Source organism: Artibeus jamaicensis, unplaced genomic scaffold, assembly GCF_021234435.1.
Source record: "Artibeus jamaicensis isolate MK-2021 breed Jamaican fruit bat unplaced genomic scaffold, CSHL_Jam_final contig_76, whole genome shotgun sequence".
Classification (NCBI taxonomy): Eukaryota; Metazoa; Chordata; class Mammalia; order Chiroptera; family Phyllostomidae; genus Artibeus; species Artibeus jamaicensis.
In genome coordinates, this window is record NW_026521954.1 from 26,506,608 (window position 1) to 26,534,032 (window position 27,425).

At 55.1% G+C, this 27,425-nt stretch overlaps 2 protein-coding genes, 1 long non-coding RNA gene and 1 pseudogene across 8 annotated transcripts in view; 2 read left to right on the forward strand and 2 right to left on the reverse strand.

Moving 5' to 3' along the window:
- HTT (huntingtin) overlaps nt 1–4,833 on the reverse strand; it is a 106,970-nt gene extending 102,137 nt beyond the window's left edge. For all 6 annotated transcript variants that reach the window (XM_053672285.1, XM_053672284.1, XM_053672283.1 and 3 more), the window contains exon 1: nt 4,483–4,833. In XM_053672285.1, the coding sequence (XP_053528260.1) occupies nt 4,483–4,670 (188 nt within the window). In that variant the 5' untranslated portion in view covers nt 4,671–4,833. The remainder of the gene's footprint in view (nt 1–4,482) is intronic.
- Nucleotides 612–1,630, forward strand: LOC119035591 (heterogeneous nuclear ribonucleoprotein A3-like; annotated as a pseudogene).
- Nucleotides 4,834–5,019: 186 nt separating the features above from the next.
- On the forward strand, nt 5,020–18,986 carry LOC119035476 (uncharacterized). Its single transcript, XR_005079809.2, has 6 exons — nt 5,020–5,263; nt 5,931–6,430; nt 6,812–7,869; nt 14,043–14,159; nt 14,628–16,078; nt 17,961–18,986. It is a non-coding gene; the product is annotated as an uncharacterized LOC119035476 (long non-coding RNA).
- The window catches only part of GRK4 (G protein-coupled receptor kinase 4), a 36,783-nt gene continuing 18,101 nt past the window's right edge, over nt 8,744–27,425 (reverse strand). The window contains exons 6-13 of the mRNA XM_053672337.1: nt 25,875–26,065; nt 22,537–22,574; nt 16,856–16,945; nt 15,750–15,958; nt 12,820–12,957; nt 10,495–10,632; nt 10,007–10,144; nt 8,744–9,003 (exon numbers count right to left, since the gene is read on the reverse strand). Coding sequence (XP_053528312.1) covers nt 8,953–9,003; nt 10,007–10,144; nt 10,495–10,632; nt 12,820–12,957; nt 15,750–15,958; nt 16,856–16,945; nt 22,537–22,574; nt 25,875–26,065 — 993 coding nt within the window. The 3' untranslated portion in view covers nt 8,744–8,952. The remainder of the gene's footprint in view (nt 9,004–10,006; nt 10,145–10,494; nt 10,633–12,819; nt 12,958–15,749; nt 15,959–16,855; nt 16,946–22,536; nt 22,575–25,874; nt 26,066–27,425) is intronic.

The following is a 27,425-nucleotide window of genomic DNA, read 5'->3' on the forward strand; positions in this document are numbered from 1 at the left end:
CCTCAGCCAGTGCCCAATGTGAAAAGGAACCTGAGTCATGCTAGTCCGAGACCGAATGTTCCAGTGGCCTCCTGTGTCTCTTGGAATAAACGCCAGTGTGTTTTTGCACCCACGAGGAAGGGCGTGGCCCTCCTCCTAGTCTCTGACCTCCCCTGCTAGGGAGCGTCTCCAGCTCCTGGGCTCAACCAAACTGACCACGGTGCTCTTCTCCAAGCAGGGGCTCTCTGGCCCTGGTTCCCGCCAGGAACACCTCCTCCAGACCTCACGGCTGGCTCCCCGACTTCGGGCAGCGACTCCCGGCCACCTCCTCAATGGGCACCCTCTCAGAACTGTCAACAGCGAGTTGACCCTGACATTGCCAGGTCCGCTTCCCTGCTCTGCTGCTCCTCCTTCATGTGTCACTAGCTAATACACAGTACGTCTTTATTCTCCCCTGTGTACGAGCTATGTCCCTCACTGCAATGAAAGCTCCGTGAGTGAAGAGTTTTATCAGTTCACTGCTGTGCTGTGGCATCTATGAGGAGAGTGCGTGACACACATGAGCTGGTCAGTAAATATTTATTGATAAGTAAATAATTAAAGTCGGGGGAAGAGGTGAGTCCGGTCTCAATATGGAGGGCCACAATCCAAAGGAACCAGAGCAGTTGACAAAACTGTTTATCGTTGGTTTGAGCTTTGAAAGTACAGATGATAGTTTATGAGAACACTGTAAGGAACAGGGCACTCTCGCAGACTGTGTGGTGATGAGCGACTCCCAAACGAAACGTTCCCGGGGCTTTGGTTTGTCACTTCCTCTTGTGTTGAGGCGGTGAGTGGGGCCACGTGCACTCGGCCACACAGGGTTGATGGCCATGTGGGGAACCAGAGAGCTGTTTCTAGAGAAGGTTCTGTTAAGCCCAGTGCCCATCTAACAGTGAAGAAAATTTTTGTTGGTGGTATTAAAGAAGATACAGAAGAGTGTAATTGGAGAGACTACTTTGAGAAGTACGGCAAAACTGAAACCGTACACGTTATGGAAGGCAGGCGGAGTGCTCCCAGCGCACTTTTGATGATCGTGATACAGTTAATAGAACTGTTGTTCAGAAATACCACACTATTAATGGGCATAATTGTGAAGTGAAAAAGGCCCTTTCTAAACAAGAAATGCAGTCTGCTGGATGGCAAAGAGGCCACAGGGGTGGATCTGGAAACTTTATGGGTTGTGGAGAAAATCTTGGTGGAAGAGGAGGTCGTGGTGGAGGTGGCAGCACAAGGTGGTCGTGGAGGAGGCAATGGTGGCAACTCTGGCAGTGGACCGGTTACAGTAGTACAGGAGGCTGTGGCAGTGGACCAGGACATGGAAACCAAGGTGGTGGACGTGGTGGTGCTGGAGGACATGCCGGTTACAACGAAGGGGGAATTTTGGTGGTAACTGCGGTGGTGGGAACTATAATGATTTGGAAATTACAGTGGACAACAGCAGTCAAATTATGGACCCGTGAAAGGAGGCAGTTTTGCTGGAAGAGGCTCGGGCAGCCCCTATGGTGGTGGTTATGGATCCGGTGGTGGGAGTGGTGGATATGGTAGCAGAAGGTTCTAAAAACTCAGCAGAAAAGGGCTACAGTTCTTAGCAGGAGAGAGAGCAAGGAGCTGTCAGGAAAGCTGCAGGTAACTTTGAGAGAGTTGTCCCACATGCATTAGAGAAACTATAAAAACCTCACAGAAGGAGCGATGATCCACAGTCAGAAAAGTTACTGCAGCTTAAACAGGAAACCCTTCTTGTTCAGGACTGTCATGGCCACAGTTTGCAGAGTGTGCAGCTATTGATTAATGCGATGTAGTGTCAATTAGATGTACATTCCCGAGGCCTTTTATCTGTTGTAGCTTTGTCTGTTTCTTTTTCTTTTTCATTACACCGGGCATATTGCCCTATAAATTGTGGTAGTGGTACCAGGAATAAAAAATTAAGAAATTTTTAACTTAAAAAAAAAATTTAAGCCCTGGCTGGTGGAGCTCAGTGGATTGAGCGCGGGCCTGCAAACCAGACAATCGCAGTTCGATTCCCAGTCAGGGCACATGCCTGGGTTGCAGGCTGGTTCCCAGCAGGCCAGTTCCCAGCAGGGGACGCCCAAAAGGCAACCATACATTGATGTTTCTCTCCCTCTCTCCTTCCCTTCCCCTCTAAAGATAAACAAATAAAATCTTTTTTAAAAAAATTTAAGTCAGGAACTATATCTGGAAGGAGAATGAGGCAGTGCCAAAGGCAAACGTCGACCGCCTCTCTGGCTCAGGCACGCCCTGCTCGCCAGTCCCATCAGGACCCCGGTGTCCTCCGTGCCAAGCCAACAGTGGGTCGTCAGACACTCGCAGGGAAGCCCGCGCGGGGACACTCCAGTTCCACACACAGACAGCAAGAGCCACAAAAACAGAACAGGAGCTTTCTAAACTACATTTGGCTGGTCTTACTTTGGGGAATGGATTTTTCAGCTAAAGAATCAGAATGGAAATGCCAAGATCCAACTTTGTAAGCAATGAGTTTGTTACTCAGAAATTTCTGAGTACCTGCTATCTTAACCACAGAGTACATAAAAATATTTGTATGCATTTTAGTTAAAAGAACTACAATTACGCCTACTGCAGTTGATTTCTGACCACGCTAGGTTTGAAAGGTTCGAAGAACCTTTCAAAATTACTATGTTGAAATACTTTTGTTTTTAAATAACTTAAAGTCTCGCTTCATATACGCACAGATTACTTCTGGAAAGAGAGTGTAAGCGCTTGCCTCTGGGAACAGTGCTAGGCACTCGGGAGAAAGGAACGGAGATGTTTAATTACTACCTTTTGAAATTTGAATCACATTAATGTATTGCTTAAGCAAAAATAATAGCTAAAACTCTAAAATAAGTCAACCATAATTACCTTAAAACAATGAAACAAAATCTACTTTGTCAAGCCAGCACTAGAAGGAAGTGTCTTTAACCCCACATTTTGAAGATAAGCGAATCCAGCAGGTTCTGTCAAAGTAGCACAAGAAACAGAGGCGGGTTCATTTTAACATGGAGGGAGTGTCTGACAAAGCCGCCAGGGGCAGCAGGATGACCCTACTCCCCCGCAAAGGCCTTTTTACACCAGACCCACAGTGTGTGAGCCCACAGGACAGCTGCCTCCTAGGGAGCAACTCCAGCGAGGCTGCAATAAAAATCCTAAGGCTTCTCCACCAACATCACTCTCCAAATCCACGTTTTCTAATTAAACTCTCAGAACACAGCAAGGACCCTCTCAGAAACGTAAAGAACAAGAAAACATTACAAAAAAGAGAATGAGTCTTAACAGAGTGAGCTTCTTAAAGGGGCTGCTTCTTGAAATCTGTCCTCATTAAATTCCATGCTGCACACCTGCAGACCAGAAATAAAACCCGGAGGGGACGAGGCCCGAAGCGCCGCCAAGCACTCCCTAGCCTCTTGATGCGCTGGCACGGACTTCAGGGGCAAAGACGTGCGTCCGGTCAGAAGGTGCTCTTAGTGGTCTCTCTTTTTCTATTTCAAAAATCTTCCCAAACACACGCAAAAGACACCTCTAGTCTCCCAGCAGCACCCGGATGTCGGCAACGAAGGAAGCAGGAGCCCCCAGTGGTCCGAGGACACCCACGTTCCAGCAAGTGGACAATACTGATAAAACGGTCGTCCTTCCCCGGCAGCTGCGACCCTCGCCCTCAGCAACGTGCCGTTATTTCCAGGGAAAACTGGCAACAAGCTTCAATTCTCTCTTCCTAATACTCAAGTCAATTTTATTACTTCTCACTTGTCAGTAATAACCAGCCAAGTAGGTCACCACTTAGCTTGGAAACCATAACTCAACTCGAGTGCGTACAGGCCAAACTTGAGCTTAGAGAGCAGATCTCTTCCTGATACTTAAAATCCTGTTGCTACCACTGCGATCCCCGAATTACATGAACTGTCTCAAAAAGATGGGAACGCAGCCTCCATCCGTCCAGCACAAGCTGTTGCAAGGGCCCCGTGAAGAGCATCGCCCTGGGACCGCACCGTCACTCCCCCGTGCCCCCTCCCGCCCCCTCCCGCCTGGAGGCATGACGTCATGCACATCCCACTGCACTCCAGCTCCGATCCCCAGCTCGCGGAGAAGAGCCCCCGGCCCTCCTCCCGCTCGCCCAGGAGATGGGGAGGGAAGACGCTCGAAGGAAGCCGATTGGGACGCCGCCTCGGCTCTGCCGAGCTCTGCTCTCAACACAGCCCTGGGTTCTTGCAAATACACAGCAGCAAGTTCCTTCCCTAACTTCGCCCGCGGGGCCACCTGGGGCCGTCAGGAGAGGCTGTGCTTGCCCGCGGAAGAACGGAGAACCAGACGAGGAGCTGGTGGAGGGCCCGGGACGGGGTCCCGCGGCAGGAGGGGCAGGGGGCCCTGTCGCCGCGCGGTCCGGGTCGGCAGGGACACCGCTCTACTGGGCCGGCGCGGGGCAGGGAGCTACAACGGGTCCGCACTCACGGTCGGGGCAGCTGCTCCTCCGCCACTGCCGGACCAGGAGGTGGCGGGGGCGGCGGCGGAGGCGGCGGCGGTTGAGGTGGCGGCGGCTGAGGGGGCTGAGACGGCGGCGGTGGCGGCTGCTGCTGTTGCTGCTGCTGGAAAGACTTGAGGGACTCGAAGGCCTTCATCAGCTTCTCCAGGGTCGCCATGGCGGTCTCCTGCCCCGTGGGGACAGCGTCCGGGACCCTCGGGCCGGCTCGCGACGCCGCTCAGCAGCGCAGCAATGAATGGGGTTTGAGGCCGCGGATAGGAAAGGCACCAAAGCATCCGGCCATCTTGAGCCCGTCCCGACAGCCCCCTCGGCCCTGCGTCCCGCGACGCTCCGCCGTCGGGGCGGGGCCAGGCCTGGCGGCCAGGATTGACAAACGAGAGGAGGCGGTCTCTGCCAATAGCCAACCGAGGTACTGGCCCGCCCCCGCGCCCATCAAATTGCCTCTAGATCTGGCGCAGCCACTGACATAAAAGCGTCCTTCCCCGGCCGGGAGGCGCGGCGCTGAGGGGCGGGATCAGGCGTGTAGGGCGGAGTGCGACGGGCTGGGAGCGGAACGGCGGCGCGGCTTTGTGGGCGTTTCCTGACGGCGAGGGGCCAACGTCCCCCATGAAGTCGTAACAAGGTGCCGAGGGCGGAACCTCCCGCTGAGGGGACAGGGAGACGAAGAAGGCCGGGCGAGGCGATGGGTCCGGGACCTGGCAGTGTGGGGCGCGGCGGTGATGAGGGAGGAACGTGGACGGAGCTATGAATGTGAGGCACGGCCCTGAGGGCTGATCCTAGTGGTGAGGGGCTGGGAGGGGGCGAGGACAGGGTGGTCTGGCAATGGGGGCGGGATCTGGCGCTGAGGGGCGGGGAGGGCTGGCGTCAAGACCCCGCCTGGGGTCCTGGTTAGCTTGGCCCGGAGACCCAAGGGGTTTGCATGCCCACCCGCGGCGGCCAGGCCGAGGGCGGGGTCGCCGACACACCCTGGAAGGAGTAGTGGCGCTCTCCCGGCCAGAAGCGCTCGGGCTCCCTCTGTGGGCGGAGCCCTGCGGGATTGGTCCTTGGAGGGAGCATCCGGGGCGTGGCCACCAGAGAGGGGCGGGGCCTGGGAGGACAAGGGTGGTGAAAATCTGCCTGGCCAGTGCTTGGGCTGTGCCTCGGGAGTAGTCCCCGCGCAGCACTGGTTATTCGACCCTTCGGGGGACGAGGACTCCTGCTTGGTGCACGGCAGGCGGCAGGAAGAGGTCCGGGCTTAGGCGCCTCACCACGTCGAGGACCCCTGGGCAGCGGCCCCACCTGACCCGCAGGAGGTGGGCTAGCCTTGGAAGGAGCAGACGGGGCTGCGGGGCGGGGGGGCAATAGCAAGAGTCGGAAGCCTCCAGAGCCCCGCAGGACGGGTCACAATCCGCATCTCTGCCCTCTCTTGGAGCCTCAGCTGTCCCAAGCGGTCAGGTGGAAGGAAACCTCAGGAACCCCTGTCTGCAAGGGGATAGCAGTAGCCCCCCCTTCGTGGGAAGAACCGCGTGTGTCAGCCTTGAGTACCAGTTCCCTGATGTTAGGGAAGGTCCTGAGCCACGTGTCACAGGACCGCCAGGTGCTGTGGCCTTCTAAGGTGGCCCAGGGATGCCCTCCTGCTGTTCAAGCCATGTACAGCGCCCTTCCCCTGAACGGGGGTGCCCCTGCGGATACCTCTAGCCAACCAAAGGAAAGGTGGCGTTCCTGGGACTCGGTTACAGAAGACTGAGGCTTCCATCCTGTTGGCTCTCTTTCCTCTGGGCTTGCACACGTTCGTGAAGCCAGCTGCCATGTGAGAGAGGCCCCCATGGCCAGCAGTCAGAGAGAAATGGAGTCTTCCCATCCAGCAGCCCCCAAAGAACGGAATCCTGCCAACACCACGTGAGCTGGGAAGTGGATTTTGCCCCATAGAGCTTTCAGGTGAGAGGCAGCTGGTGCTTGACTGGGCTTTTGGGAGACCGGGAAGTGGAGGACCCGCTGAGCCGTGCCCAGGTTCCTGATCCACAGCAGCTGTGAGATCCTGACTGTGTGCTGTGAAGCCACAGTGCGGCTGCTTACACAGCAGTAGGCAGGCGTGCTCATTCACCGGGGCTGCTGTAACCAGGTGCCGCAGACCGCAGGGCTCAGCAACAGGAACCTACCTTCTCCCAGCCCCACAGGCTGCAAGGCCAAGACCAAGGTGTAGGCAGGGCTGTTCCTCCTCCGAGGCCACTCTTCTCGGTGTGCAGGCAGCTTCTTCCCCCTGGGTCCTCACGTGGTCTTCCATGGTGCATGTCTGTCTTAATCCCCTCTCCCTATAAGGACACCAGGCAATTGGCTCAGGACCTACCCACGAGACCTCATTTTACCATCTCCAAGTACAGCCACGTTCTGGAGTGTCAGGTGAGCTTTCAGCACAAACTGCAATAGGACGCTTTCCTGACCCTCAGTGCCAGGACCTCAGTTTTCATCTGGACACTTTTCCGCTTAGTTAAAATGCATTGCCTGTCATCCCTTTTAGTGGACAGTAGCCACACGACTGGATACATTCTAGCCAATGAGCTGTAAGCAGAAGTGATGAGTGTTGGTTCTAGAAAGTGTCCTGCTGCCTGAAGGTGGGGTATCTTGGCTGGCACTTGAGCAGTGGGTTTGGGTCACGAGGATGAACTCCACATCCTGGGACAGTGGAGCTGCAAGGAGCCGGGCTCCAGATGACCAGGTGAAGCCAGGCCAGCCTGACCTGCCCGTCTCAGGGAAATCGGGGAGGAATATAATTCTATTTTGTTTAAAACACTGTTGCTTTGGGTTATTCTGTTTGTGTGCTCCAGAGAGGTCGGGTCACTGAGACCTCCTGTCACCACAACAGATCATGGCTCTTTCAGCCATGGCAGAGAGTCACCTAGAACTTATTGTGATCCTGACAAGAAGTCTTGTAAGAAAGCCTTAGAAAAAGGAACAGTCAAGAAGGCAGATTTTTTAAGCACAGAGAGAAGCTTGGCATTGTCCAGAAAACAGCAGAGAGAGACTGGCACAGCTCGGTGGACAAGCTGGCACAGCATCTCCAGAGCCTTGGCGGCGGGCACACTCCCCATGTAGCAGAGACCCTTCTCGTCGTTTACTCTCAGAGAGCAACTGCGTGTGTGTGAGGATGGTCCCTACACAGCAGCATTGAGCACAAAAAAGTGGGAACACCACCAATGCTGGGTGGTCATTTTGGGAAGATCGCTCGTGGCACAGGAGGACGCTCCCTGCGCGTTAGCAGGGTGTGCGGCAGTGCGGAGCAGGACTGCCTCTCTCTGCAGACACAGGAAAACAGCGTACACAGAAGAGGGGCCTGGTTACCAGATTCGGAACTGGCTCTCTGTGGGCAGGGCTACTAGGTGAGTCTGTATCTTAATCTGTGCTTTTCTGCAGCTTTCAAATTTTGGGGGCAGGGGAACATAAAAGAAAAGGTTTTTGTGGGAAGCTAAAGATAAAAGCCTCACAACACACTGATGACTAACCCCACCCTGGAGGAAATGCAGATGTTAAAGCAGCCTGGCACCCCCCACACACACGGATGCCAGCCGGACAGTGGCATCTGCCTGGATGCAAGACCCGGTGGGAGTCTGCAGGCGAGGCCTTAGCTGAAGGAAGCAGGAAGCAGAGCCGGGAGGGACAAAGGACCAGCAGTCCCTGAGGGCACTCTGGTGGCACCCTACCCATCAAATCCACACACGTTGCAAAAGACATAGACACTAATTGTTTTCAGCAGTCAACATTTATTTAAATTGACCCCCACATTTGCCATTTTTATTCCTCTTCATTACTTTCTGCCTTTGCGATCTTCCATTTGGGACCATTTTCTTCTGTCTGGAAAACACCCTTTAGAATTTCTTTTACAGTGGATCTTCTATTGCTAAAATCTCGGTTTCAACTTATCTGAATATGTCACTGTTTTGTCTTCATTCTTAATGGACTTTGGGTTGGATACAGAATTCAAGGCTGGCAGGTAACCCCTTGAGCACGTGGAAGACTTGGACCCCGCTGTCTGCCCGATCCTTGCTCTCCACAGTCAGTGGTTGCTCCTTTGAATGTGAGAGGGTTTTCCCCTCTGGCTGCTTCTGTGATCTTCTCCGTCTTCGGCTCTTTCTAGCTTGCTGTCCGAGTCATGGTGTGTGAGAAACGGGGCCCTGGCTCTGTTCACTGTGGGACTGGTGCTCAGGCCACTTCTTCTGCACTCCGTGGGTGTATGTGAAGCTCAAGCATCCTGAGGGTTTCTAGACACCACTGCAGTCCTGGGGTGGTTTTTTTCCTTCAGTCCAGCTCTAGTAAAAAGACAATTTGGCTATTAATGTAAAACGGTCTGTAGATTCATAGGCATGGTTTAAGATGTATCACACCTGTTTACTGCAGTTCACAGGAAGGATGGATACTGAGTCAAAAGCTCCTGGGCTTTGGGGTCAGGCTCTGCGTGTTGAACGTCACAGTCCTGCGGGCAGCTCTGCCTTCTCACCGGCTCCAGGGATGCAGCCCTGCGACACATGGCACATGCAGTCGTGACTTCCCTGGGCCAAGCTGCCTTCACTTGCCTCAAGTGGAAACGACAGTGGGGACACTCTGGGGGACTAACTCTAAGGCAGTCAAAACCCCGCACACGTTTTCTTTATCTCACAGCCTGAGGACACTCCATTCACACACACAAACACCACCCCCCCCCATGCCTCTCCTGTCACACTCCCCACCACGTGCACGCCCATGCACCCAGCCAGGCCGCATTCTCCAGGAGAACGAGGAGGCGTGGCCTCAACTGGCAGGACGCACCCACTGGCTGCTGGTTTCCCAGACAGGCCCCACTGCCACAGTGGGGCATGGAGCACAGGAGGGGTTTCCACGCAGCACTGACTGCATGGAGACAGGCTCTCCGGGAGAGCGCCGGGTTAGCCCAGACCCAGCCCTGCTCTCAGAGGGGTGCGGTCACGGTCAGTGCAGTCCAAGGGTTCGCCACCTAAGGATTGTTTTTCACAGTGTCAGTAGACAGCCTCTGAATGGAACCCTCAAGGACAGACGGTACAAAGCAGGACAGTCCACTAATCTGAGGAGAAAACTTCGCTTGGAGAAAAACTGTTAAATTTAATGCTACCATAGAAACTTTCTCCAAAGCACAATTCCATTTTTAAAAGAGAAGCAGCTTCCCATGTGAATGTGGGCAAATGAGATTCAGAACACGTAATGTGGAAATTGAAATAATATGTATTGTTTTATGATCTGTACAATACTGAGTTCTGAGTCTAGCGTAGAATGTTCTGCCGTCAATAGAAGAACCTGGCTGTGAGTTGCTAAGCCATCCTCCTCGGAGGAGGAGAACAGCCTGCACAGCAGCAGCACTGTGAGGATGTTTCTACCGGGCCCAGGAGCACTGTCTACAACAGCTGGCCTTCTCTATAAGAGGCACTGAAAAGAGAAAGTTTTGACTTCGTGGAGTATTTTTCTAACACGTCGCATTAAAAAACCCAAACCACGGTAACAATGTCTTACCATTATTCTCCTGAGGAATCTGCACAGGCCTCTCTTTCGCTTGGCAGCCGGCTGACAGGTTTTGTCTGCTACGTGGAATGACTCGGCTTCTTCATTTTCACTTTCGTTGATGTCCTTGAAACATTCGGACTCAATCATCTGCATCCACAGAGGAGCAGGGCAGAAGTAGGGGAGGCGCCAGGACCAGTCAGCTGTCCCCAGCCCAGCGCCACTCCAGCCCAGGCCTCTGTTCCTGCCTCCTGGCCTCTTCCTGGGGGTAATGTGGCCTCCCTGCCCCAACAGTGCCAGCCAGCCCTGCTTAGGAAGCTGGACTCGGAGCCAGATGCCCCCATGGGACCCAATGGCCACCTCTGTCTACTTCCTGTGAATGGACACGGGGCAGCTGCCGTGAATAATTTTTCCTCTCAAGACACACACACGTACACTCGCGCCACTCTTCTTTTGTCACCAGAACTGGGGTGAACTGGCCATGCTGACCAGGGCAGTACCTCATTCTGCCAGGGGATGGAGACACGCCCCGTAACAAACTGGCTGTAGAAGGCTTGGTCCGAGGTATCCAGGGAGATGCCTTTCACCGTAGAGAACCGCCGGATGTCCAGGATGTCCTTACAGTAAACCGCGTGTGGCTGCGCACCGAGAACAAGGAGGCACGGGCTGTGAGGTCACTGGGCCCCTCAGTTTCCTTAACCACTAAGGACACAGTACACATGGATTCCAGGCCTGAGCACCTCCCCAGTCCTGGTGCTGGCCGAGCCCCTCATCCGAAGCATTTCTGACCCCTTCCCCAGTCCCGTTCGGTCAGAGTCACAGACCGCAGATACCAACCGGCTGGCTCCCTCGCCCACACACCCCTGCAGAGCCCACACGTCCCTTTCCTGCAGTGGGCAACAGGTTACAGACAGCTGTGGTGAAGGGTGGCCAGGTGCTCTTACGGGGACACGGAGGGGTAGGACGGAGGCCCTTGGCCCTGGACCCTCACCCCTGCCTCTGACCCTCGGCCTCCTTCATGTCCAGTGTTGAGCGCCTGCCTAATCTGAGCGAAAAATGGCAGGCCCCATCAGAGCTCATCTCAGGTCTCCCTCCAACGAAGGCAGCCCCTCTGGGACAGGGCCTGGCACTACAGTTCTCGGGTGCAAGGGTCAGGAAGCAGGCAGGGCACGTCGGTGGGGCGCCCGTGCCCCTGGGCGGGAGTGGGGAGAGCACAGCAGGCCGCGGCAGGGCCAGGCCCAGCTCACACAAGACACCCTGCAGCTCTGAGAGCGCACAGCAGGGTGAGTATGGTAACCAAGGAAGTCATATTCCTGCTGTCACTGGCCGGAACTTCACTGAAAGCAGCTGTCACCACAAGGTGGGGACAAAGTCCAGGGGAAGGACGGCAAGGACTGGCCCCAGCCCAAGGCGCAAAACCCATATGGCCCCCTTTTTGAAATGAAAGTACCTGACACATCACCTCAAGAGAACCCCCAGAACTGTCCAGACCCTCTGTCCTGCGTGTCTCAGCACCACGCCACCATCATCCCTCCCTCCTCAGAGAAGACTGTCAGAAGACTGTCAGGCAGCCCCAGGGCCTGGTGGAAAGAAGGCTCTTGAGACCAGCAGTCCCATCTGAAGTCCCCACTGGTGTCGTGCTCCTCCTGTAACTGTTTCATCTGAGCTCTGTGCTGCTGGAGCGTGCTCCACCTCAGCAGAGGCCAGGCCACGTCCTCCTGTGCCCACACCACAACCATGTCATTGACATGCAACTCGAACTGGTTCAGGGAAGAAGGTGCTCGTGTGAGAGGCACCAGTCAGCTGAGCCCCGACCCGCGCCACCACCACCCCACACACTGCAGACCACCTCGTGCCGCATCTGCAGATGCCGCCCGCAGCAGACTCTCAGCACAGCGTCCGGCCTCGGGCGCAGTCTGCTTATGCCTGTGTCCACCCAGCACTGGTGTGTGCCCAGCCCATAGCCCAGCGTCCATGTGGACGCCCCCCCCCAGCACACACAAGTGACTGTGCCAGGGTCCTCAGTGTGGACAGGACCTCTGGGACATTGGTGGGGAAGCTAGCACGCCAGCACTGACATCAGAAAGGGACACTGGCTTTCCAAATTGGGCCCAGCACAATGGCTCCCACAGAGACAGGTGGCAGGGGAAAGGGCCATTCTGCCACCAGCAAAGTAGCCACCAGAGAGGACGCCATCAACATTCACAAGCACATCCATGGAGTGGCTTTCAAGAAGTGTGCCCCTCGAGTCCTCAGAGACATCAGGGAATTTGCCGTGAAGGAGATGGCAACTGCAGATGTGTGCACGAGCACCGGGCTCAACAAGGCCTTCTGGGCCGAAGGACTAAGGAGTGTCCTGTACCGTGTCCTGGGCGCTTATGCAGGAAACGTAACAAGGGTGAAGACTCACCAAACAAGTTCTATGTTTGTCACCTAGGTACCTGTCACCGCTTTAAAAAAAAAAATTCACAAACAGTGTGGATGAGAACTCACTGCTGATTGTCAAACTTACAAAACCACAAAGAAAAAAGAAAGGGACCTCAGTAACCAGAGGGCCTTGCAGGGCTTGCTGAGGGGGTGGTGCTAAGGTTTCTGAGAAGGGCGGTGACAGTCCACAGGGGACACTAGGCCCAAAGCCAGAGCGCTGCTGGGACAGCCCGGGAGGACAGGTCTGGGGTAGTGTGCGAGGCAGGGAGAGAGGGGCCAGATCCAAGGGGCCCCGGGCAGAGGCCACACCCCGCTGGCTGGAGCAGGTGGCAGAGCTGCTGGTGTGAGGCTCAGCCTCGTCTGGGACCCGGGCCGCGCCTGCAGCCGCGCAGACTCACGTCAGGGCGGAACGGGGGCTCTGCCATGTGCACCTCCAGCCTGTTGAAGTTAATGTCCTTGAACACGGGGTGCTGTTTCACCCCGGCTGCGCCGTCACCCCTGCAGCCCAGGCGCTGCTTGGGATTCTTGGTGAGTAACTGTGTAAGAAGCAGAGAGGGAGTCAAAAAGCTCCTGGGGTCAAAAAGAAATGCAGAACATCTCCATAGCAATAACCAGAGTCGGGGGATGGCAAAGAGCCAGTGTGGCTCTGTGGGCTGGGCGTTGTCCCACAAAGCGAAAGGTCACGGGTTCAATTCCCACATACGCATGGGTTTGCGGGTGAGGTCCCAGGTTGGGGCGCATACAATTGAAGTTTCCCTTGCTCCCTCCTTTCTCCTGTCTCTAAAAATAAATAAGTAAAATCTTTAAAAAAGAAAAACAGTCACTCCAGTGACTGTTTCAAAGTATTGACCAAACTTCGTTAATTCAGATTTTACTGATTTAGCATATGTGGTGCTTCAAAAGGCAGCGAAACAAAAGATCTCTGAGCGAATAAGGACTTGGCTAAGTGAGTCCTTACCATGAAAAATCAGGGGGAAATAAATAACTGCTGTGCGCTTCAGAGATAGCACTTGAATGCTCATTTATACTTAGAAACCATTATCTACTCATTAAGTAGGTCACTGGAGGTCTCAGCTATGCGAACGTTTAGCAAACCTAGTTCTAGAAAGTGAACATTCTGAAAATTAATAGAAAGTACCTCTTTCAAAGGCATTCCTTCCTAATGTGTTTAGAATTGTCACAAACTCACAGAGGCCTTCTTCCGCCATTACGATCAATCGGAAAGACCTGGCTGTGCTCACAGCAGCACAGGAAAGACCCGGAGCTTGAAAACGCAGCACAGACGGGGGTGGAGGCTGCAGCCCGGCCTCCAGCCCGAGCAGCGGGCCCGGGGCTCGGCCGTGACTGCTGCTGCTCTGCACTGCGCAGGCAGAGCACCGTGAGGCCTGAGTAATACTGATTTCCGGGCCCCTCCCAGGAAGGTCGGCTGACCCCTGGCCAAACTCCCAGCCAGCTCCTACTGCTTTTCTGAATATAAATTGAAGGCCAAGGCACATTCTGTTTCCAGCTTCTCTGCTTTTTACCGTGGTTATTTTCATGTCCATTTGTTTCAGACCTGCCACAAACCTGGGAGCTCCTAGGGGCAGCTCTGTTTCTGACACACAGTTTTGCATTCCTGCAGCCCCATCGGAGCACAGCAGGCACACAGCCGGTACTGACCAAGGCACATCAGCCACAGCTCGGACGGGATGTTACCAAACGAGGAGGCACCGACTGAAGCCAGTCAGCTCCAAGCAGAGTAAGTGGGAGGGAGGCCCGACCCCACCAATAGTATCAGGCGCTGACACAGGCCACTTGTGCACCGAAACGGAAGGGGAGGGGACCCGCAATAGTTGCCCTCCACCCACCACCAACTCCCACGACACTGAGGCACCTCAGTCGCAGTTGTGCCTGCCAGGGACTCCGACATGCCACCTCCCCAGGGACCTGGTCCCCCATCCTGACCCTGCCACTCTCCCCGTGGGTCATACCTTGACCCTTCGTGACGAGCGAGCCCTTCTCTGACTCATTTCAAACGGCTTCCTCACCTTGCATTCCCCAGTGTTGCTACTCTGGCAAGACAGACCATGACGCCCACAAGCTGTGGCTCCCATGACAGGAGCAGGGCACACAGTTGGGGCCACGGACCTCCCCTTAATTCAGGTCCACATGGGCCTTCGGGGCTCCCAGGGTCACCCTCAGCTTCCTTCACCTCCTCCACCCACAGCTCCAGCAGCTCCCCGATGACCTCTGAGAACAGAAGCCCCTGCAGAGCAGTCACGCGCTCCGGCTGCGCTCCGGCCACCCTGCAGCACCAACGCTCTCTCTCCGGGCGGCCACCCTTCCCCCGCCCTGCACAGCCTGGACGCCCCACACCGAACCCTGCAGGCGCCACCTCCCTGTCCGGCTGGATCTGGCTCCTCACCCACCTGTGACTGTCCCTCTCCGAAACGTCTTCGGAGCCCTGGCTGGTTTTCCTCCACCATCCTCACAGTCTCTTCCCAGCACGACCCCCTCCGAACCCTGCCTTCCCGGGGCCCCACCGACCCCTCTCCACTCCCCCCAGTGCCTGGCAGTCCACACCCCATCCTGCCGCAGAACAAGCCCCAGGGAATGGGGTCCTGGCTGGCCCTGCTCACTGCTGGATCCCCCGTGCCCAAGACAGCCCCACAGGCGATGCTCACAAACGCTCACACATGGAAACGAGTGAAGAAATGTGCACAGAGCACCTGAGTCCCGGCAGAAGTGACGAAGAGGGCTCCTTCCACCCCGTGCCTGTGCAGTCATGGACCCCGAGCGAACGAAAGGACTCCCGTGCAGCCCGGGGGCATGTGGGGGCCTGACTGCACCTCAGGAGGCGCATCTCCCTGCCGTGGCACACAGCCTTGCCGGGCCCCTGACCCTGGAACACAGGCAAGCCTGCGGCAGGCCGGTCAGGGTGATGACAGGACAGTCCCTGGCAGCTAAAGTGAGGAAGAGAAACACGGGCGAGAGCAAGAACTCACTGCTCCGCAGACCCCGCTTTGCATCAGTTTCAGGGAAGCCGGTGGGGCACTGGGCCCAGTTGCACTCCGACAAGAGGGTGCGGCCTCAGTGCCGCCCCTCCTCCCCACCCAGCAGTACCCCCAAGGCAGACAAGCTGCGAACTCCACTCGGCGCTTTGCTCTGCCTCATCAGAAACCCACTTATCCTTCTCCCGGGTGGCGTCCAGACTGTCCCTGCAGCCCTGTCTACCCTGAGAGGGAGCCTCACTGGCATGGGAATCAGGACGCCGTGGGCAGGGCCGCTGGTGGCCTCTCCCAAGTCCCTGAGACACTCCACCCCCACCCCGCCCCAGAGCCTGACCCACCATCCTGCAGACGGACTTGGCGTCCTCCGAAAACTTCTCGGAGTACTCCTCGGTGTCCGTCTTCACGCGCCGCTCCACCTCCTCCCGCTGGACCTTCTCTTTGAATTTTCTGAACGGAGAGTGTCCCTGAATCATTTCATACATCAGACAGCCAAGTCCCCACCAGTCAGGACTAAATGCGTAGTTTTCATTATTGATAACTTCAGGAGCTACGCAACAAATACAGGAAATTTAAGTTAAAATTTAGTTTTCAACTTTCTTGTCATCAATTCCAATCAACACACTACGGTTTCAGTGTTTGTCGTAACTGGATGAGCCCAGAAACTACGGTAAGCGACGCAGCCAGACACACAGGCTGCGCGGCGCACGGTCTGTGAAGCAGCCTCGCCAAGTGCTCGGGGACAGAAAGCACATCAGTGGCTGCAGGGCCGGGAGTGGGAGGTGACAAAAATCTTCCAGAATGGGATGGTGGTGGCGGTGGCGCACTGCCAGGAATATTCTGGAACCCACAGGCTGGCGATCTCCCGACCACTGGGCTTTACGGGGGTGGGTTGCGTCTCACCACAGCTGGCACCAGGAACTGCGCCATTCGTGAGCGTGAACCGAACCCCCTCAGAACAAGGACTGGGGAGGGAGCTCCCTCCACACACACAGAACCGCAGCCCCGGGCGCCCTGCACAACCCCCAGCCATGGCCTCCGCCCCGAGCGTAGGCAAGCCCACAGCGGCAGGTGACAGCAGAAACGGGGTTATGCAGACTGCTGCAGGAGGCCACCCTGGGTGGGGTCAGGCTGGCCTCCCAGCCAGAGCTGTGAGGTCACTCCTCTGGAGCTGACCCGAGGCTTCGGAATAGGCAGGGGACACAAGTTCATGCAGGGTCTGCGAGGGCAGGGTGCGCAGGGTGGCGGCAGCAGAGTGAGGAGGCCTGCCCAGTCCCAGCCCAGCCTTCAGGGAGCCCCCAGTCCCACCGAGGAGGGGGCAGACGGGACGCCTGTGCCTCGGGCAGGACTGCCTCCGGGTACGTCTGCCCTGGAATTTCTCTGGGTTCTGAGGACCCCGGCACCTAGACAGAAAGTGGAAGGGCCGCCGAAGGGGCCTCCTACGTACCCATGTAGCCCACCGTGCCGACTCTTCCTCGAACCATCTCCCCTTCTGGGACCTCCAAGGCCAAACCAAGATCAGAAATCCGGATATGTCCTGCGTGAGTTCAATCACATCATTACACAAATCACAGGGGCACGTGCTGATGCTCGAACAACAAAAAGGGGAAGGAACATCTACGAACACGGATGGAACGGCAGCAGCCCACACTCGGACACACTGAGATCTAAAATTACAGACAACTTTCCCACACTTGCTAAAGTACCACCCAGGGCGTTCGGTCCCACTGACAGCAGGGAACGAGACTGCCGCCTGGTCCTTGATCCAGAAGCCCCTCCCCCGCGGGCAGCCCTCCCAGGCACGGAAACAGTTCCCGTCTACACTGTGCTCCAGACCGGAAACAGGCCCTGGACTCGGCTGCACCGCATCACAGGCCCCGCCCCGAGGCCGGAGCTGAAGGGTCAGCGGGGATGGAGCCGCAGGGCCTGGGGTGGAGCCCACCCAGCTCCGCCACTTGCTGGCACCTCTCGGCTTCCTCCTTTCACACAGAATTCCCTCAACAGCACAGGTTTATATACTTTTTCTTTAAGTAGAACACACATGTTGTGAAATTTTAAGTTCCTTTGTCTCATTTTTCTTTTAAGAAGTGATTTTTATACTGAGAAGTAAATGGTAAACCTACTGAAAAACCGACGAAAACTCCGAATTTGAGAACACGACCAGTGGGTGTGATGCAGGGAAGCGGGCAGACCCGTCCCCCCTGGGGAGGGTGCGAACCCACGCAGCACCCTGGGGGGAGTCTGGTGGGGCTGTGCGCGGGCCTGCCCTTCCACCTGGCACCCCACTTCTGTGACTCCGGGCCAGGCAGCCGGGCCAGGGACCCGGGGACCTCCACTCCGTGTGGCAGAGTGACTCTGCCACATATTTTAAAAGCAAAGTGAAGGAAAATATCGTATGCTAATGTCATTAGGAACCGATATTTCCAGCATTAGGAGAAAAACACAGACGTGAAATAATGATGTTAAATAAAAATTGGGAATAGCAACATGAACCCAGGATGACATCTTCTTAAAACAGAAAAGGTAAAACTGTCTTCTCTGTCCACTGTCAGGCCCAGGAAGACCGGCTTGCCGTGGCAGCAGGCACCTTGGCGCTCGGACGGGCTCACGGTGCCGCCTCCACCCAGAAGCCCAGGGCCCTCTGAGAAGCGCCTGCCCCAGGCCTCAGCACGTGTGCCAGGCAGCCCGCACAGCACCGCAGCAGTGAGCAGGGACGGTCTCAGAGTCTGCCAGACACCCACTGGCCAGGGACGGGGCACTCTGAACACCTGAAAGAGTGACTTCAGAGGGCTGAGACACATCGAGGTGCTCAAGTCCAGCAGCTCAGAGACAGCAAAACAGAAAAGCAAACGCTCTCGGTCACCTTGGAGAAAGACGGAGAACTAGCGTGGTATTCCGAGAAGTGAAAAGAAAGGGAGGTGGTATTCAAGAACCTCACCAGATTTTCCTGAAACACAAGTGAACGAGTGCTGATGAAGCAAAGTTCCTTTTCCCAGATGAATCCCAACAAGTGAGCAGGAAGGGAACGAGAGGAGCAGCGTGTCCTTGCACACCCAGTGGCTCTCCACACTGACCATCGGGCCGTTCACTGAGCGGCTGGCGGGGACTGCCTGGGGACAGACCAGCAGACCACACCCTGGGTCAGCCTGAACACCACGGAGAGAGAGACCCTGGCCGGGTGGCTCTGTGGGTTGGAGTGCTGTCCCCACGCACCAAAGGTTGCAGGTTCCATCCCCAGTCGGGCACATGTGAGAGGCGACCCACTGATGTTTCTCTCACGGTGGTGTTTTCTCTCTCTTCCTTTCTCTCTCTCAACTCAATAAACATATCCTTTGGTGAGGATTAAAAAAATATTTTTTGCCCTGGCTGGTGTGGTTCAGTGGATTGAGTGCCGGCCTGCGAACCGAAGGGTCACCGCTTTGATTCCCGGTCAGGGCACACGCCTGGGTCCAGGCCAGGCCCCACCCCGCACCCCCAAGGGGCACTTGAGAGGCAACCAATCAGTGCTTCTCCTGTGCACTGTTGTTTCTCTCCCTCTTTTTCTCCCTCCTTTCTCCTCTCTCTAAAATAAATAAAATAGTTTTTCAAAATGCTAATGGTTTTTATAAGAAACTCACTATCTGACTTTTTTAGAATATCTCTATTTCATAAAACTAGACTTTCATAAAACATAAAACTTTCTACAGAAGCCTCTTCTATAGAAAATATAAGCATGATAGTTTTCTTTATTATCACTACCACCAGACGCATTTCATAAGCCAAGGCTTCCGTAATTTACACATTTGCAGGAGAGTGCGGAGACATCGGGCAGGGCCACAGGGTAAACATGCCTCACGGCGCAGAGCGGAGCTGGCCCGCTTCCCTCGCCGAGGGCCACCACCAAGTCAGGCTCTGCCGCGCCAACCAAATGCAGCCTAACAGGTTGTCTAGAAGGAAAACGGAGACGTGTTTACGGCAAATCCTGTCACTCCATCTCCCATGGCTCATCGGTGGAAATCTTAGGAATCTTAACTGCACGATAGTAAAAATCCCAAAATCAACTGCACTTTTTAAGTCACAGAAACTAAAGTATATTTTTAAAAATGAAAACAGTAGGACTTCCGCCAAGATGGAGGCGTAGGTGGAAACACCTTGCATTCGCGCAAGCACAACCAAATCTAAAAACAAAGTTTTAGCAACAATAAACACAACCAAACCACACAGAAAATCGACAATACAAAGTCCAAAGACAACGAAATGCTCAGCTAAGCCGGTAAGAGGAGCGAAGCCAGCAGCGGAGCAGGTGGTGCGCAAGCAGCCGAAGGCGCAGATCCCAGGTGCGGGCTGGCTACCAGCGGACACAGGGAAGAGGCGCGGCTGGCTGTCTGTGGTCGGTGGAGCATTTGTGTGCAGATAAACCAGTGAAGAGGCGAGCACTGAGACCGCACGGTGCAGGGCCAGGGCGGTGGGCTCGCACATTTCCGCTCGGATAAACAGGCCGGGGTGGTGGGACGGACTGGCAAGCAGAGAGGACTGCCATTGCTCCCTCTCTGGCCCCGCCCCCACATACAGCGTCACAAACCAGTGACCTGGGTGGCCCTGCCCTAGTAAACAACTAAGGTTCCACTCTTCATACTTAACGGCACAAACAGACCAAAAATGGCTCAAGAACAACTCAGAGCCCTAGAGCCAATAAATCTAAGTGATGAAGAAATAGCCAAACTTTCAGATGCACAGTTCAAAACACTGGTGATCAGGACACTCACAGAACTGGTTGATTATAGTCACAAATTAGAGAAACATATGAAAGCTAAACTAATTGAAATGAATGGTAATGCACAGGAAACCAACAGTAATGGAAAGGAAACTGGGACTCAAATCAAGGGAGTAGACCAGAAGGAAGGAAAAAATGACCAAACAGAAAAGAATGAAGAAACAAGAATTCAAAAAAATGAGGAGAGGCTTAGGAACCTCCAGGACATCTTTAAACGTTCCAACATTCCAATTATAGGGGTACCAGAAGGGGAAGAGGAACAGCCACCAGTGGAAAACTCATTTGAACAAATAATAAAGGAGAACTTCCCCAATCTGGCAAAGGAAATAGACTTCCAGGAAATCCAGGAAGCTCAGAGAGTCCCAAAGAAGTTGGACCCAAGAAGAAACACACCAAGGCACATCATCATTACATTAGCCAAGATTAAAATGAAGGAGAGAATACCAGAAGCAGCCAGAGCTAAGGGGACAGTCACCTACAAAGGAGTTCCCATCAGACTGTCAGCTGATTTCTCAAAAGAGACCTTAAAGGCAAGAAGGGGCTGGAAAGAGGTATTCCAAGTCATGAAATCCAAAGACCTACAACCAAGATTGCTCTATCCAGCAAAGCTTTCATTTAGAATGGAAGGACAGATAAAGTGCTTCTCACATAGGATCAAATTCAAGGAGTTCATCATCACCAAGCCCTTATTATATGAAATGTTAAAGGGACTTACCTAAGAAAAAGAAGATAAAAAAAAGATGAACAGTGAAAGGACAGCAAATTCAGTTATCAACAATCACACCTGAAACAAAAGCAAATTAAGAGGACAGCTAGATCAGGAGTGAACCATAGAAATGAAGATCACGTGGAGGGTTAGCAACAGGGGAGTGGGAGAAGGGGAAGGGGGGAGAAGGTACAGAAAATAAGTAGCACAGACAGTAGATAGAAAATAGGGGGGAGGGCAAGAATAGTATGGGAAACATAGAATCTAAAGAACTTGAGACACGTGTTCATGAACTAAAGGGGGGATGGTGGGGGAGGGGTGTGCAGGGTGGAGGGGAAAGGTGGGGAATAGAACAACTGTAATGGCATAATCAATAAAAAATGTTTAAAAAATGAAAACAGTAGGAAAAGAGGAGTAAGAGATTAAAAGTCTCCTTACATCGAGAAAAGCAAAGGAGGTTTTGTCCTCTCGCTGTTGGAAGGCGTGTCAAGGACAGTAACACAGCAACAGCGCCCAGAATCGCCGCTTTTTGTTAGACGCGCAAAACGCCTCAAGCATGGGAGTGGTGGGCAGAGAGCGCTCCCCCAAGCTGCTCTCCCCCGGGGGTCTCCGTGGCACCCCTCCCTCCCCCGCAGACTGCCGCCCTCCTTCCCAGCACAGGCAGCGTCTGGACCCCCCTCAGCCGCTTCCTCTTTCCCAATTAACAATGTGGCGCATGTCGGTGATGCTGCCTTCTGCACACGGCGAACGCCCGCCTTTCCAAAGCCACTCTGACCCACACTGGCTGGCAGCCCAGTGCAAAGAATGGGCCTCAGGGGTTGGGACTGGGGTTGGGGTCAGAAGAAGAAAAAGAAAGAGAACAAAAAGGAGTGTGCAACAGGCCAGGAGCCCGAAGCCGTGGGCGGGACCTGGCAAGACAGTCACACCCTGGTGCCATCAAGCCCCGAAACTGTCTCACTTGGACTAGAAAACAATGTCTCAGCACTCGGTGCTTGCTTGGGACTCGTCACCTTTGCTAGACCTCGCAGGAGTCACGGCGCCACCCCACAAAAGAACACACTTCATCGTTTGGTACTCCTGGGTTTCGGCACTCCGCAGGAGTTCTGGGATGACTTCACAGCGAGCCCGAGGCACCAGTGCTTCCAGACGCCGGCCTCCACCGCCTCCCACACACGAGGCTCCTTTCCATTCCTCACGGGGGCCGTGTCACACCTAAAGGGGACACCAGGCCGCAAAGCCCTCGGCAGGCGCATGGGGGCCCCTGGCCCTGACGGAGCCCCAGCCCCGGGTTTGCCTGTGGGTTGCTGCCCTCGACTCCGCCCTCTCCTGGCGGAGTCTGGTTGGCCCTGCCTCGTGCTCTCTGCTAGGCAGCCACACTCCTCGCAGTCAAACATCACCTCCAAAAACTCCCCTCCCAAAAGGGTGCACGTGGCCACTTGCGGACACGGCAGCACCGCCTGACGGGTGCGGCCCTTCCCACCCCAGGCACCAGCAGCTGCCTGTCCCAGCAGGGGGGGCACGGCGCCCAGCCACTGCTCTTAAAGGAGCACGAGCCCGCTCGTGTCTGACGTCGTCTCCGACTGCGCTGACCAGCTGGGCCCACGTCCACCCTCTGTGTCCAAGTCCCTCGCAACAGAGTCTGTACATCTGACCAGACGGGCTCACTCACCGAGGTCATCGAGCAGGATGTTCTCAGGCTTTAAGTCTCTACAAAGGAAGAAATGACAGCAAAACTCAGTTATTTAAAAGTCAGTACCATGAGCCCTGGCTGGTGTGGCTCAGTGGTTGAGCGCCAGACTGTGAACCAAAGGGTTGCTGGTTCCACTCCCAGTCAGGGCACAGGCCTGGGTTGTGGGCCAGGTGTCCAGTAGAGGGCGTGTGAGAGACAGCCATACACTGATGTTTCTCTCTTTTTCTCCTTCTCTTCCCCTCTCTAAAAATAAATAAATAAAATCTTTTAAAAAGCAAAAAGGAAGTCAATACCGTGATCCACCAGCAGCCCATGGAAATTACCAGAAGTCTCTGCACTTTGAGCAACAGCAACGACAGATAACACGACCACACTTTGCGGATCAAGCCAGGAGCCCTGGGTGCTGCCCCATCTCCAGCCATCACACAGAAGAATAAGGTGCCCACAGACAGCGTCCACCTGACCCAGCGTAGGACGGACCTCTGCACAGACGCTCACTGGAGACGCTCAGCGCCCACGCGTCGGAAGCAACTCTGTGTGTCTGGCCACAGTCTCCCTCTCTGAAGCACAAACAGAAGCAGTGGGATTCCAGGGCGAGAGAAAAACGGCCTGCGGCCCCCCTCCACCTGCCCAAGTCTGTGCGCACAGGAAGCCCCAGGGTGTGCACGCCTGGGCTTCTGGAACCAGCGGCAGAGTCCCGCAAGGGCACTGGCCGCTCGGCTGCAGCGGTGGCGCCTCTGGGTACTCGCAGTCAACAGCTCGAAACTGAAGTAACTGCACTGCAAACCGAATACAACGTGGAGGAATAAACTTAACAAAAAAGTACAAGACTTACACATTGAAAACGACAAAGCATCTCTGAGAGAAGTTGAAGAACGTCTCAGTGAATGGAAAGACATGAGAAGATTCGGTGTGGCTAAGACGTCATTGTTCCCAAATCGATCTACAGATTCAGTGCAAACCTCCGCAGGCAAAAAAATTTCATTTTGAAAACTGACAAGCTAAGAAAACGAAAAATGAATCTGCCTTTTGACCCAGCAATTCCACTGCTAGGATTATATCCTAGGAGTCCTGAAACACCAATCCAACAGAACCAACCTATGCACCCCAATGTTCACAGCAGCACAATTCACAACAGCCAAGAGTTGGAAGCAACCTAGGTGCTCGTCAGTAAATGAATGGATAAAAAAACTCTGGTACACTTACACAGTGGAATTCTGTGCAGCAGAGAGAGAGAAGGAGCTCCTACCCTTCACAACAGCATGGATGGAACTGGGGAGCATTATGCTGAGTGAAATAAGCCAGGCGGTGAAAGACAAATACCATATGATCTCACCTTTAACAGGAACCTAAACAACAAAACAAACAAGCAAGCAAAATATAACCAAAGACACTGAAATACAGAACAGACTGACAGTGACCAGAGGGGAGAGGGGAGGGAATGATTTAGAGGAACAAGTATAAAGGACACATGAACAACAACTAAGGGGGGTGGAAATGGGAGGGAGGCGGGGAGCACTGGGGGGTGGGCTGGGGTGGGAGTAAAAGACAGAAACTGTACTTGAACAATAATTTTAAAAAGCTGACAAGCTGATCTTCACACTTAGCTGGAAATGCTAAGCGAGGACCCAGAACAGCCAAAACCATCTTCAACAGGACCAGCGCTGGAGTCAAAATGTCAGGTGATAAGTGCAGGAGGTGGAGGAATGGGCACTTTCTGACGTCAAAACTCACTACAAAGCTACGGTAAACGAGACGGTGTGTTATTGGCAGGAGGACAGACAGACCAACGGAACAACGCAGGGGGCAGCCCCCCATCTGCGGCCGGCGGTTTCCCACGGAGCCACCAAGGCGGGGCAGGGAGGAAACGCCGGTGTTTGCAACAAAGAGGCTGAGATACAGGCTCTTAATCCACCCACACTGCGCTACAACTGACTCAAGATACACTTTATTTTTTAAAGACCTTATTTATTTTATTTTAAGAAAGCAAAGAAGGGAGGGAGAGAGAGAGAAACATCAATCAGTCGCCTCTCGCACGCCCCCTACTGGGGACCTGGCCCACAGCCCAAGCATGTGCCCTGGTCAGGAATCCAACCAGCGACCCTTGTGGTTCTCAGGCCAGAACTCAACCCACTGAGCCACTCCAGCCAGGGCTGAAGATTGATTTTAAACCTAAAAGAAAAACTATGAACCTCTTAGAAGAAATCATTGGACAAAATCTTCATGCTGTTCGGTTGGACATAGATCTCTTACCTGTGCCACCAAGTGTGATTGGTGAGAGAAAACTCATAAACTGTACTTCATTACAGTGCAAAGCTTTTGTACTTTCTAAAGAGACTATTGAGAAAATAGAAAGACAAGCCACGGACTGTGAGAAAATACTTGCAAATTTTATGTCTGCTTAAGGACTTGTGAGCAGAACATATAAAGAATTATTTCCACTGAAGAAGGCAAAAACCCACATTTAAAATGAGAATATTTGAATAGACACTTTACTACACAATGTGCAAGAATGGTCAACAGACCCCCGGAAAGGTGCTTGATATCATCAGTCACCAGGGAAATGCAAATCAAAGCCATCCTGCAGGGTCACTGGGAGGGCCAGCATGGAAACATCGGGGGACGAGTGTGGGAGGTGGACTGGGCACCCTGGAGAAATTGTAAAACGCAGCCACTGTGAAAGGCAGTTTGGGATTTTCCTGAAAAGATCCACACAAATGTCCCCTATGACCAAAAAATGCGTCTTACAGGCATCTACCCAAGAGCACTGAAAATGTCGTGGGACCTGTCTGGGACACGACAGACCCAGGTCCCTGGCGAGAGGCCAACTGGCTTCTCCAGCCCCTCACCCAAGTGTTATCTGCTGTGTGTTTTTCTACCGTTTGCTTAATCGTTAGAAAATACAATGAAATTGAAAACTTTTCCTCCAAAATGGTGAAAAGACCCCCTCCACGCAATTAGTGGACACATCCGTCAGCTAGCGCGTCAAGTCTGTTTTCGGTGAAGACAACGAAGCTCTCCTTTTTGAGCACACCTCCCAGCCCGGCGCCGGGTCGCCAGCTCACGCGTCCAGGCTCCTGTCCGTCCTCAGACCTCGCTCTCGGGGGAGCTGGATGCCCGGCCCTTCCCCTGCCCCACCCCTACGGCCCCGCCCCCGCCCCAGCCCCTGGCCACTGTGTTTCTACACGGTTTCTAGGAGTCTGATTTTTTTATTTTTAAAATATTTTATTTATTTACTTTCAGAGAGAGGAGAAGGGAAGGAGAAAGAGAGGGAGAGAAACATCAACGCTGTCGATGCACAGGCCGGGGGCGCGCACCTGTACACGATCCTCTCCCTCTGCAAGTCCTCCAGGCCGCAGCACAGCTCCGCCGCATAGAACACGGCCCTCCGCTCGTCCAGGCCCGGGCCGCCCAGGTTGCAGATGTGGAACTTCAGGTCCCCTCCGTTCATGAGGGTGAGCACCAGGCACAGGCAGTCCTTGGTCTCGTACGTGTAGCACAGGCCCACCTAGAGACGGCAGCGCCGCGAGCACAGACACGGCCCCGCTCACTCCCTGGCGGGTGCCCTGCCACACACATGGGGTTCGTGATGCGGACCCCACTCCAGGGACAGCACACCTGTGCCTGGGGCAGCTCTGCTCTGAAGGGAGGGGACTTGCTATGTTCCAGTGGGCAAGCGGCAAAACTTCCCACGGACGCCGGGGTCCTGACCCCAAAGCCACGCTCCCTGCCTGGAGCTCCGGCATCGCGCACTTCCAGAGCCCCCGTGACCAGCCAACGCGTCCACCGCACCCCACGAGCCCGACCGGGCAGGCAGCCGCTCAGCCCCGGAGGGCGGAGGCGGCGGAGGCGGCGGAGGCGGCAGAGGCGGCGGAGGCCCGCGTCGTCTGCAAGCGCGGCGCATGCGCAAACCCGCGTCCCTGGGACCTTTGCCGGCTCCAGGCTCTCGCCCGCTTTGCTGTTGGTTCGTGTGTGAGCGCGCTCGCTCTCTCTCTCTCTCTCTCTCTCTCTCACTCACACACACACACACACACACACACACTCACTCACTCACCCACTCACTCACTCACTCACTCACTCACACCCCCCCGCTGGGGCTGTGACCGGGCTGCACTGAATCCGTTTAACCGCCCGCCGACCTCGCAGCACCGAGTCTTCCGACCCCGGGCGGGCGCCCCTCCACCTGCTCGGGCTCCCGCCGCCCCCGCGCCGGCGACCTGCAGGTGCCCGCGGAGAAGCCTGCGCGTCTCCCCTGCCCGCCTAGACTCAGGTGTTCCCTGACGCCGTCGTAAACGGCACCAGTTAAAGCTCCCGTTTTCTAACTGCGGCGAGTGTCCCACTCGGGAACCGGACCAAGCTCCGACCAGTCTCGCGCTGTCCACACTCGCGTCGCGCCGCGGGCCGGGGCGGGGAGGAGCCGCTGACACAGGGCGGGGCAGGGCCCCTCGTCGGCCGCACCCAGGGACAGCAGATCCGAGGATGGAGCGGCCGGCGTGCACAGCAAGATGCTGGACTTAAAGCGACTAAGCCGAACGGCTGCCTCTGCCCCTCCTACTCCGCCAGGCTGCGGACTCCCGGGTCTGCAGGGCCGTCACGCTGACGCGCCGGAGGCAACTCCGAGCCCATCTGACTAAATGGTTCCGCGTGACAACTGCCCGGCCATCAGACACACAGAGTCCTGCTCTCGAGGTGCAATGAGGGCCGTCCTTTGTCTGGGACATCTGTCCCCAGCCCAGAGCAGCTGGCCTCAGCCCCGGGAAGCAGAGGCCCCGGGGGAGTGGCTCCAACGCAGCCAGCCGCTCTCCTCCGCCTTCCGCCAGACCTCCTTACCGGTCGGCGCCCGGGGACACCAGGCCCAGGGGAGGAGA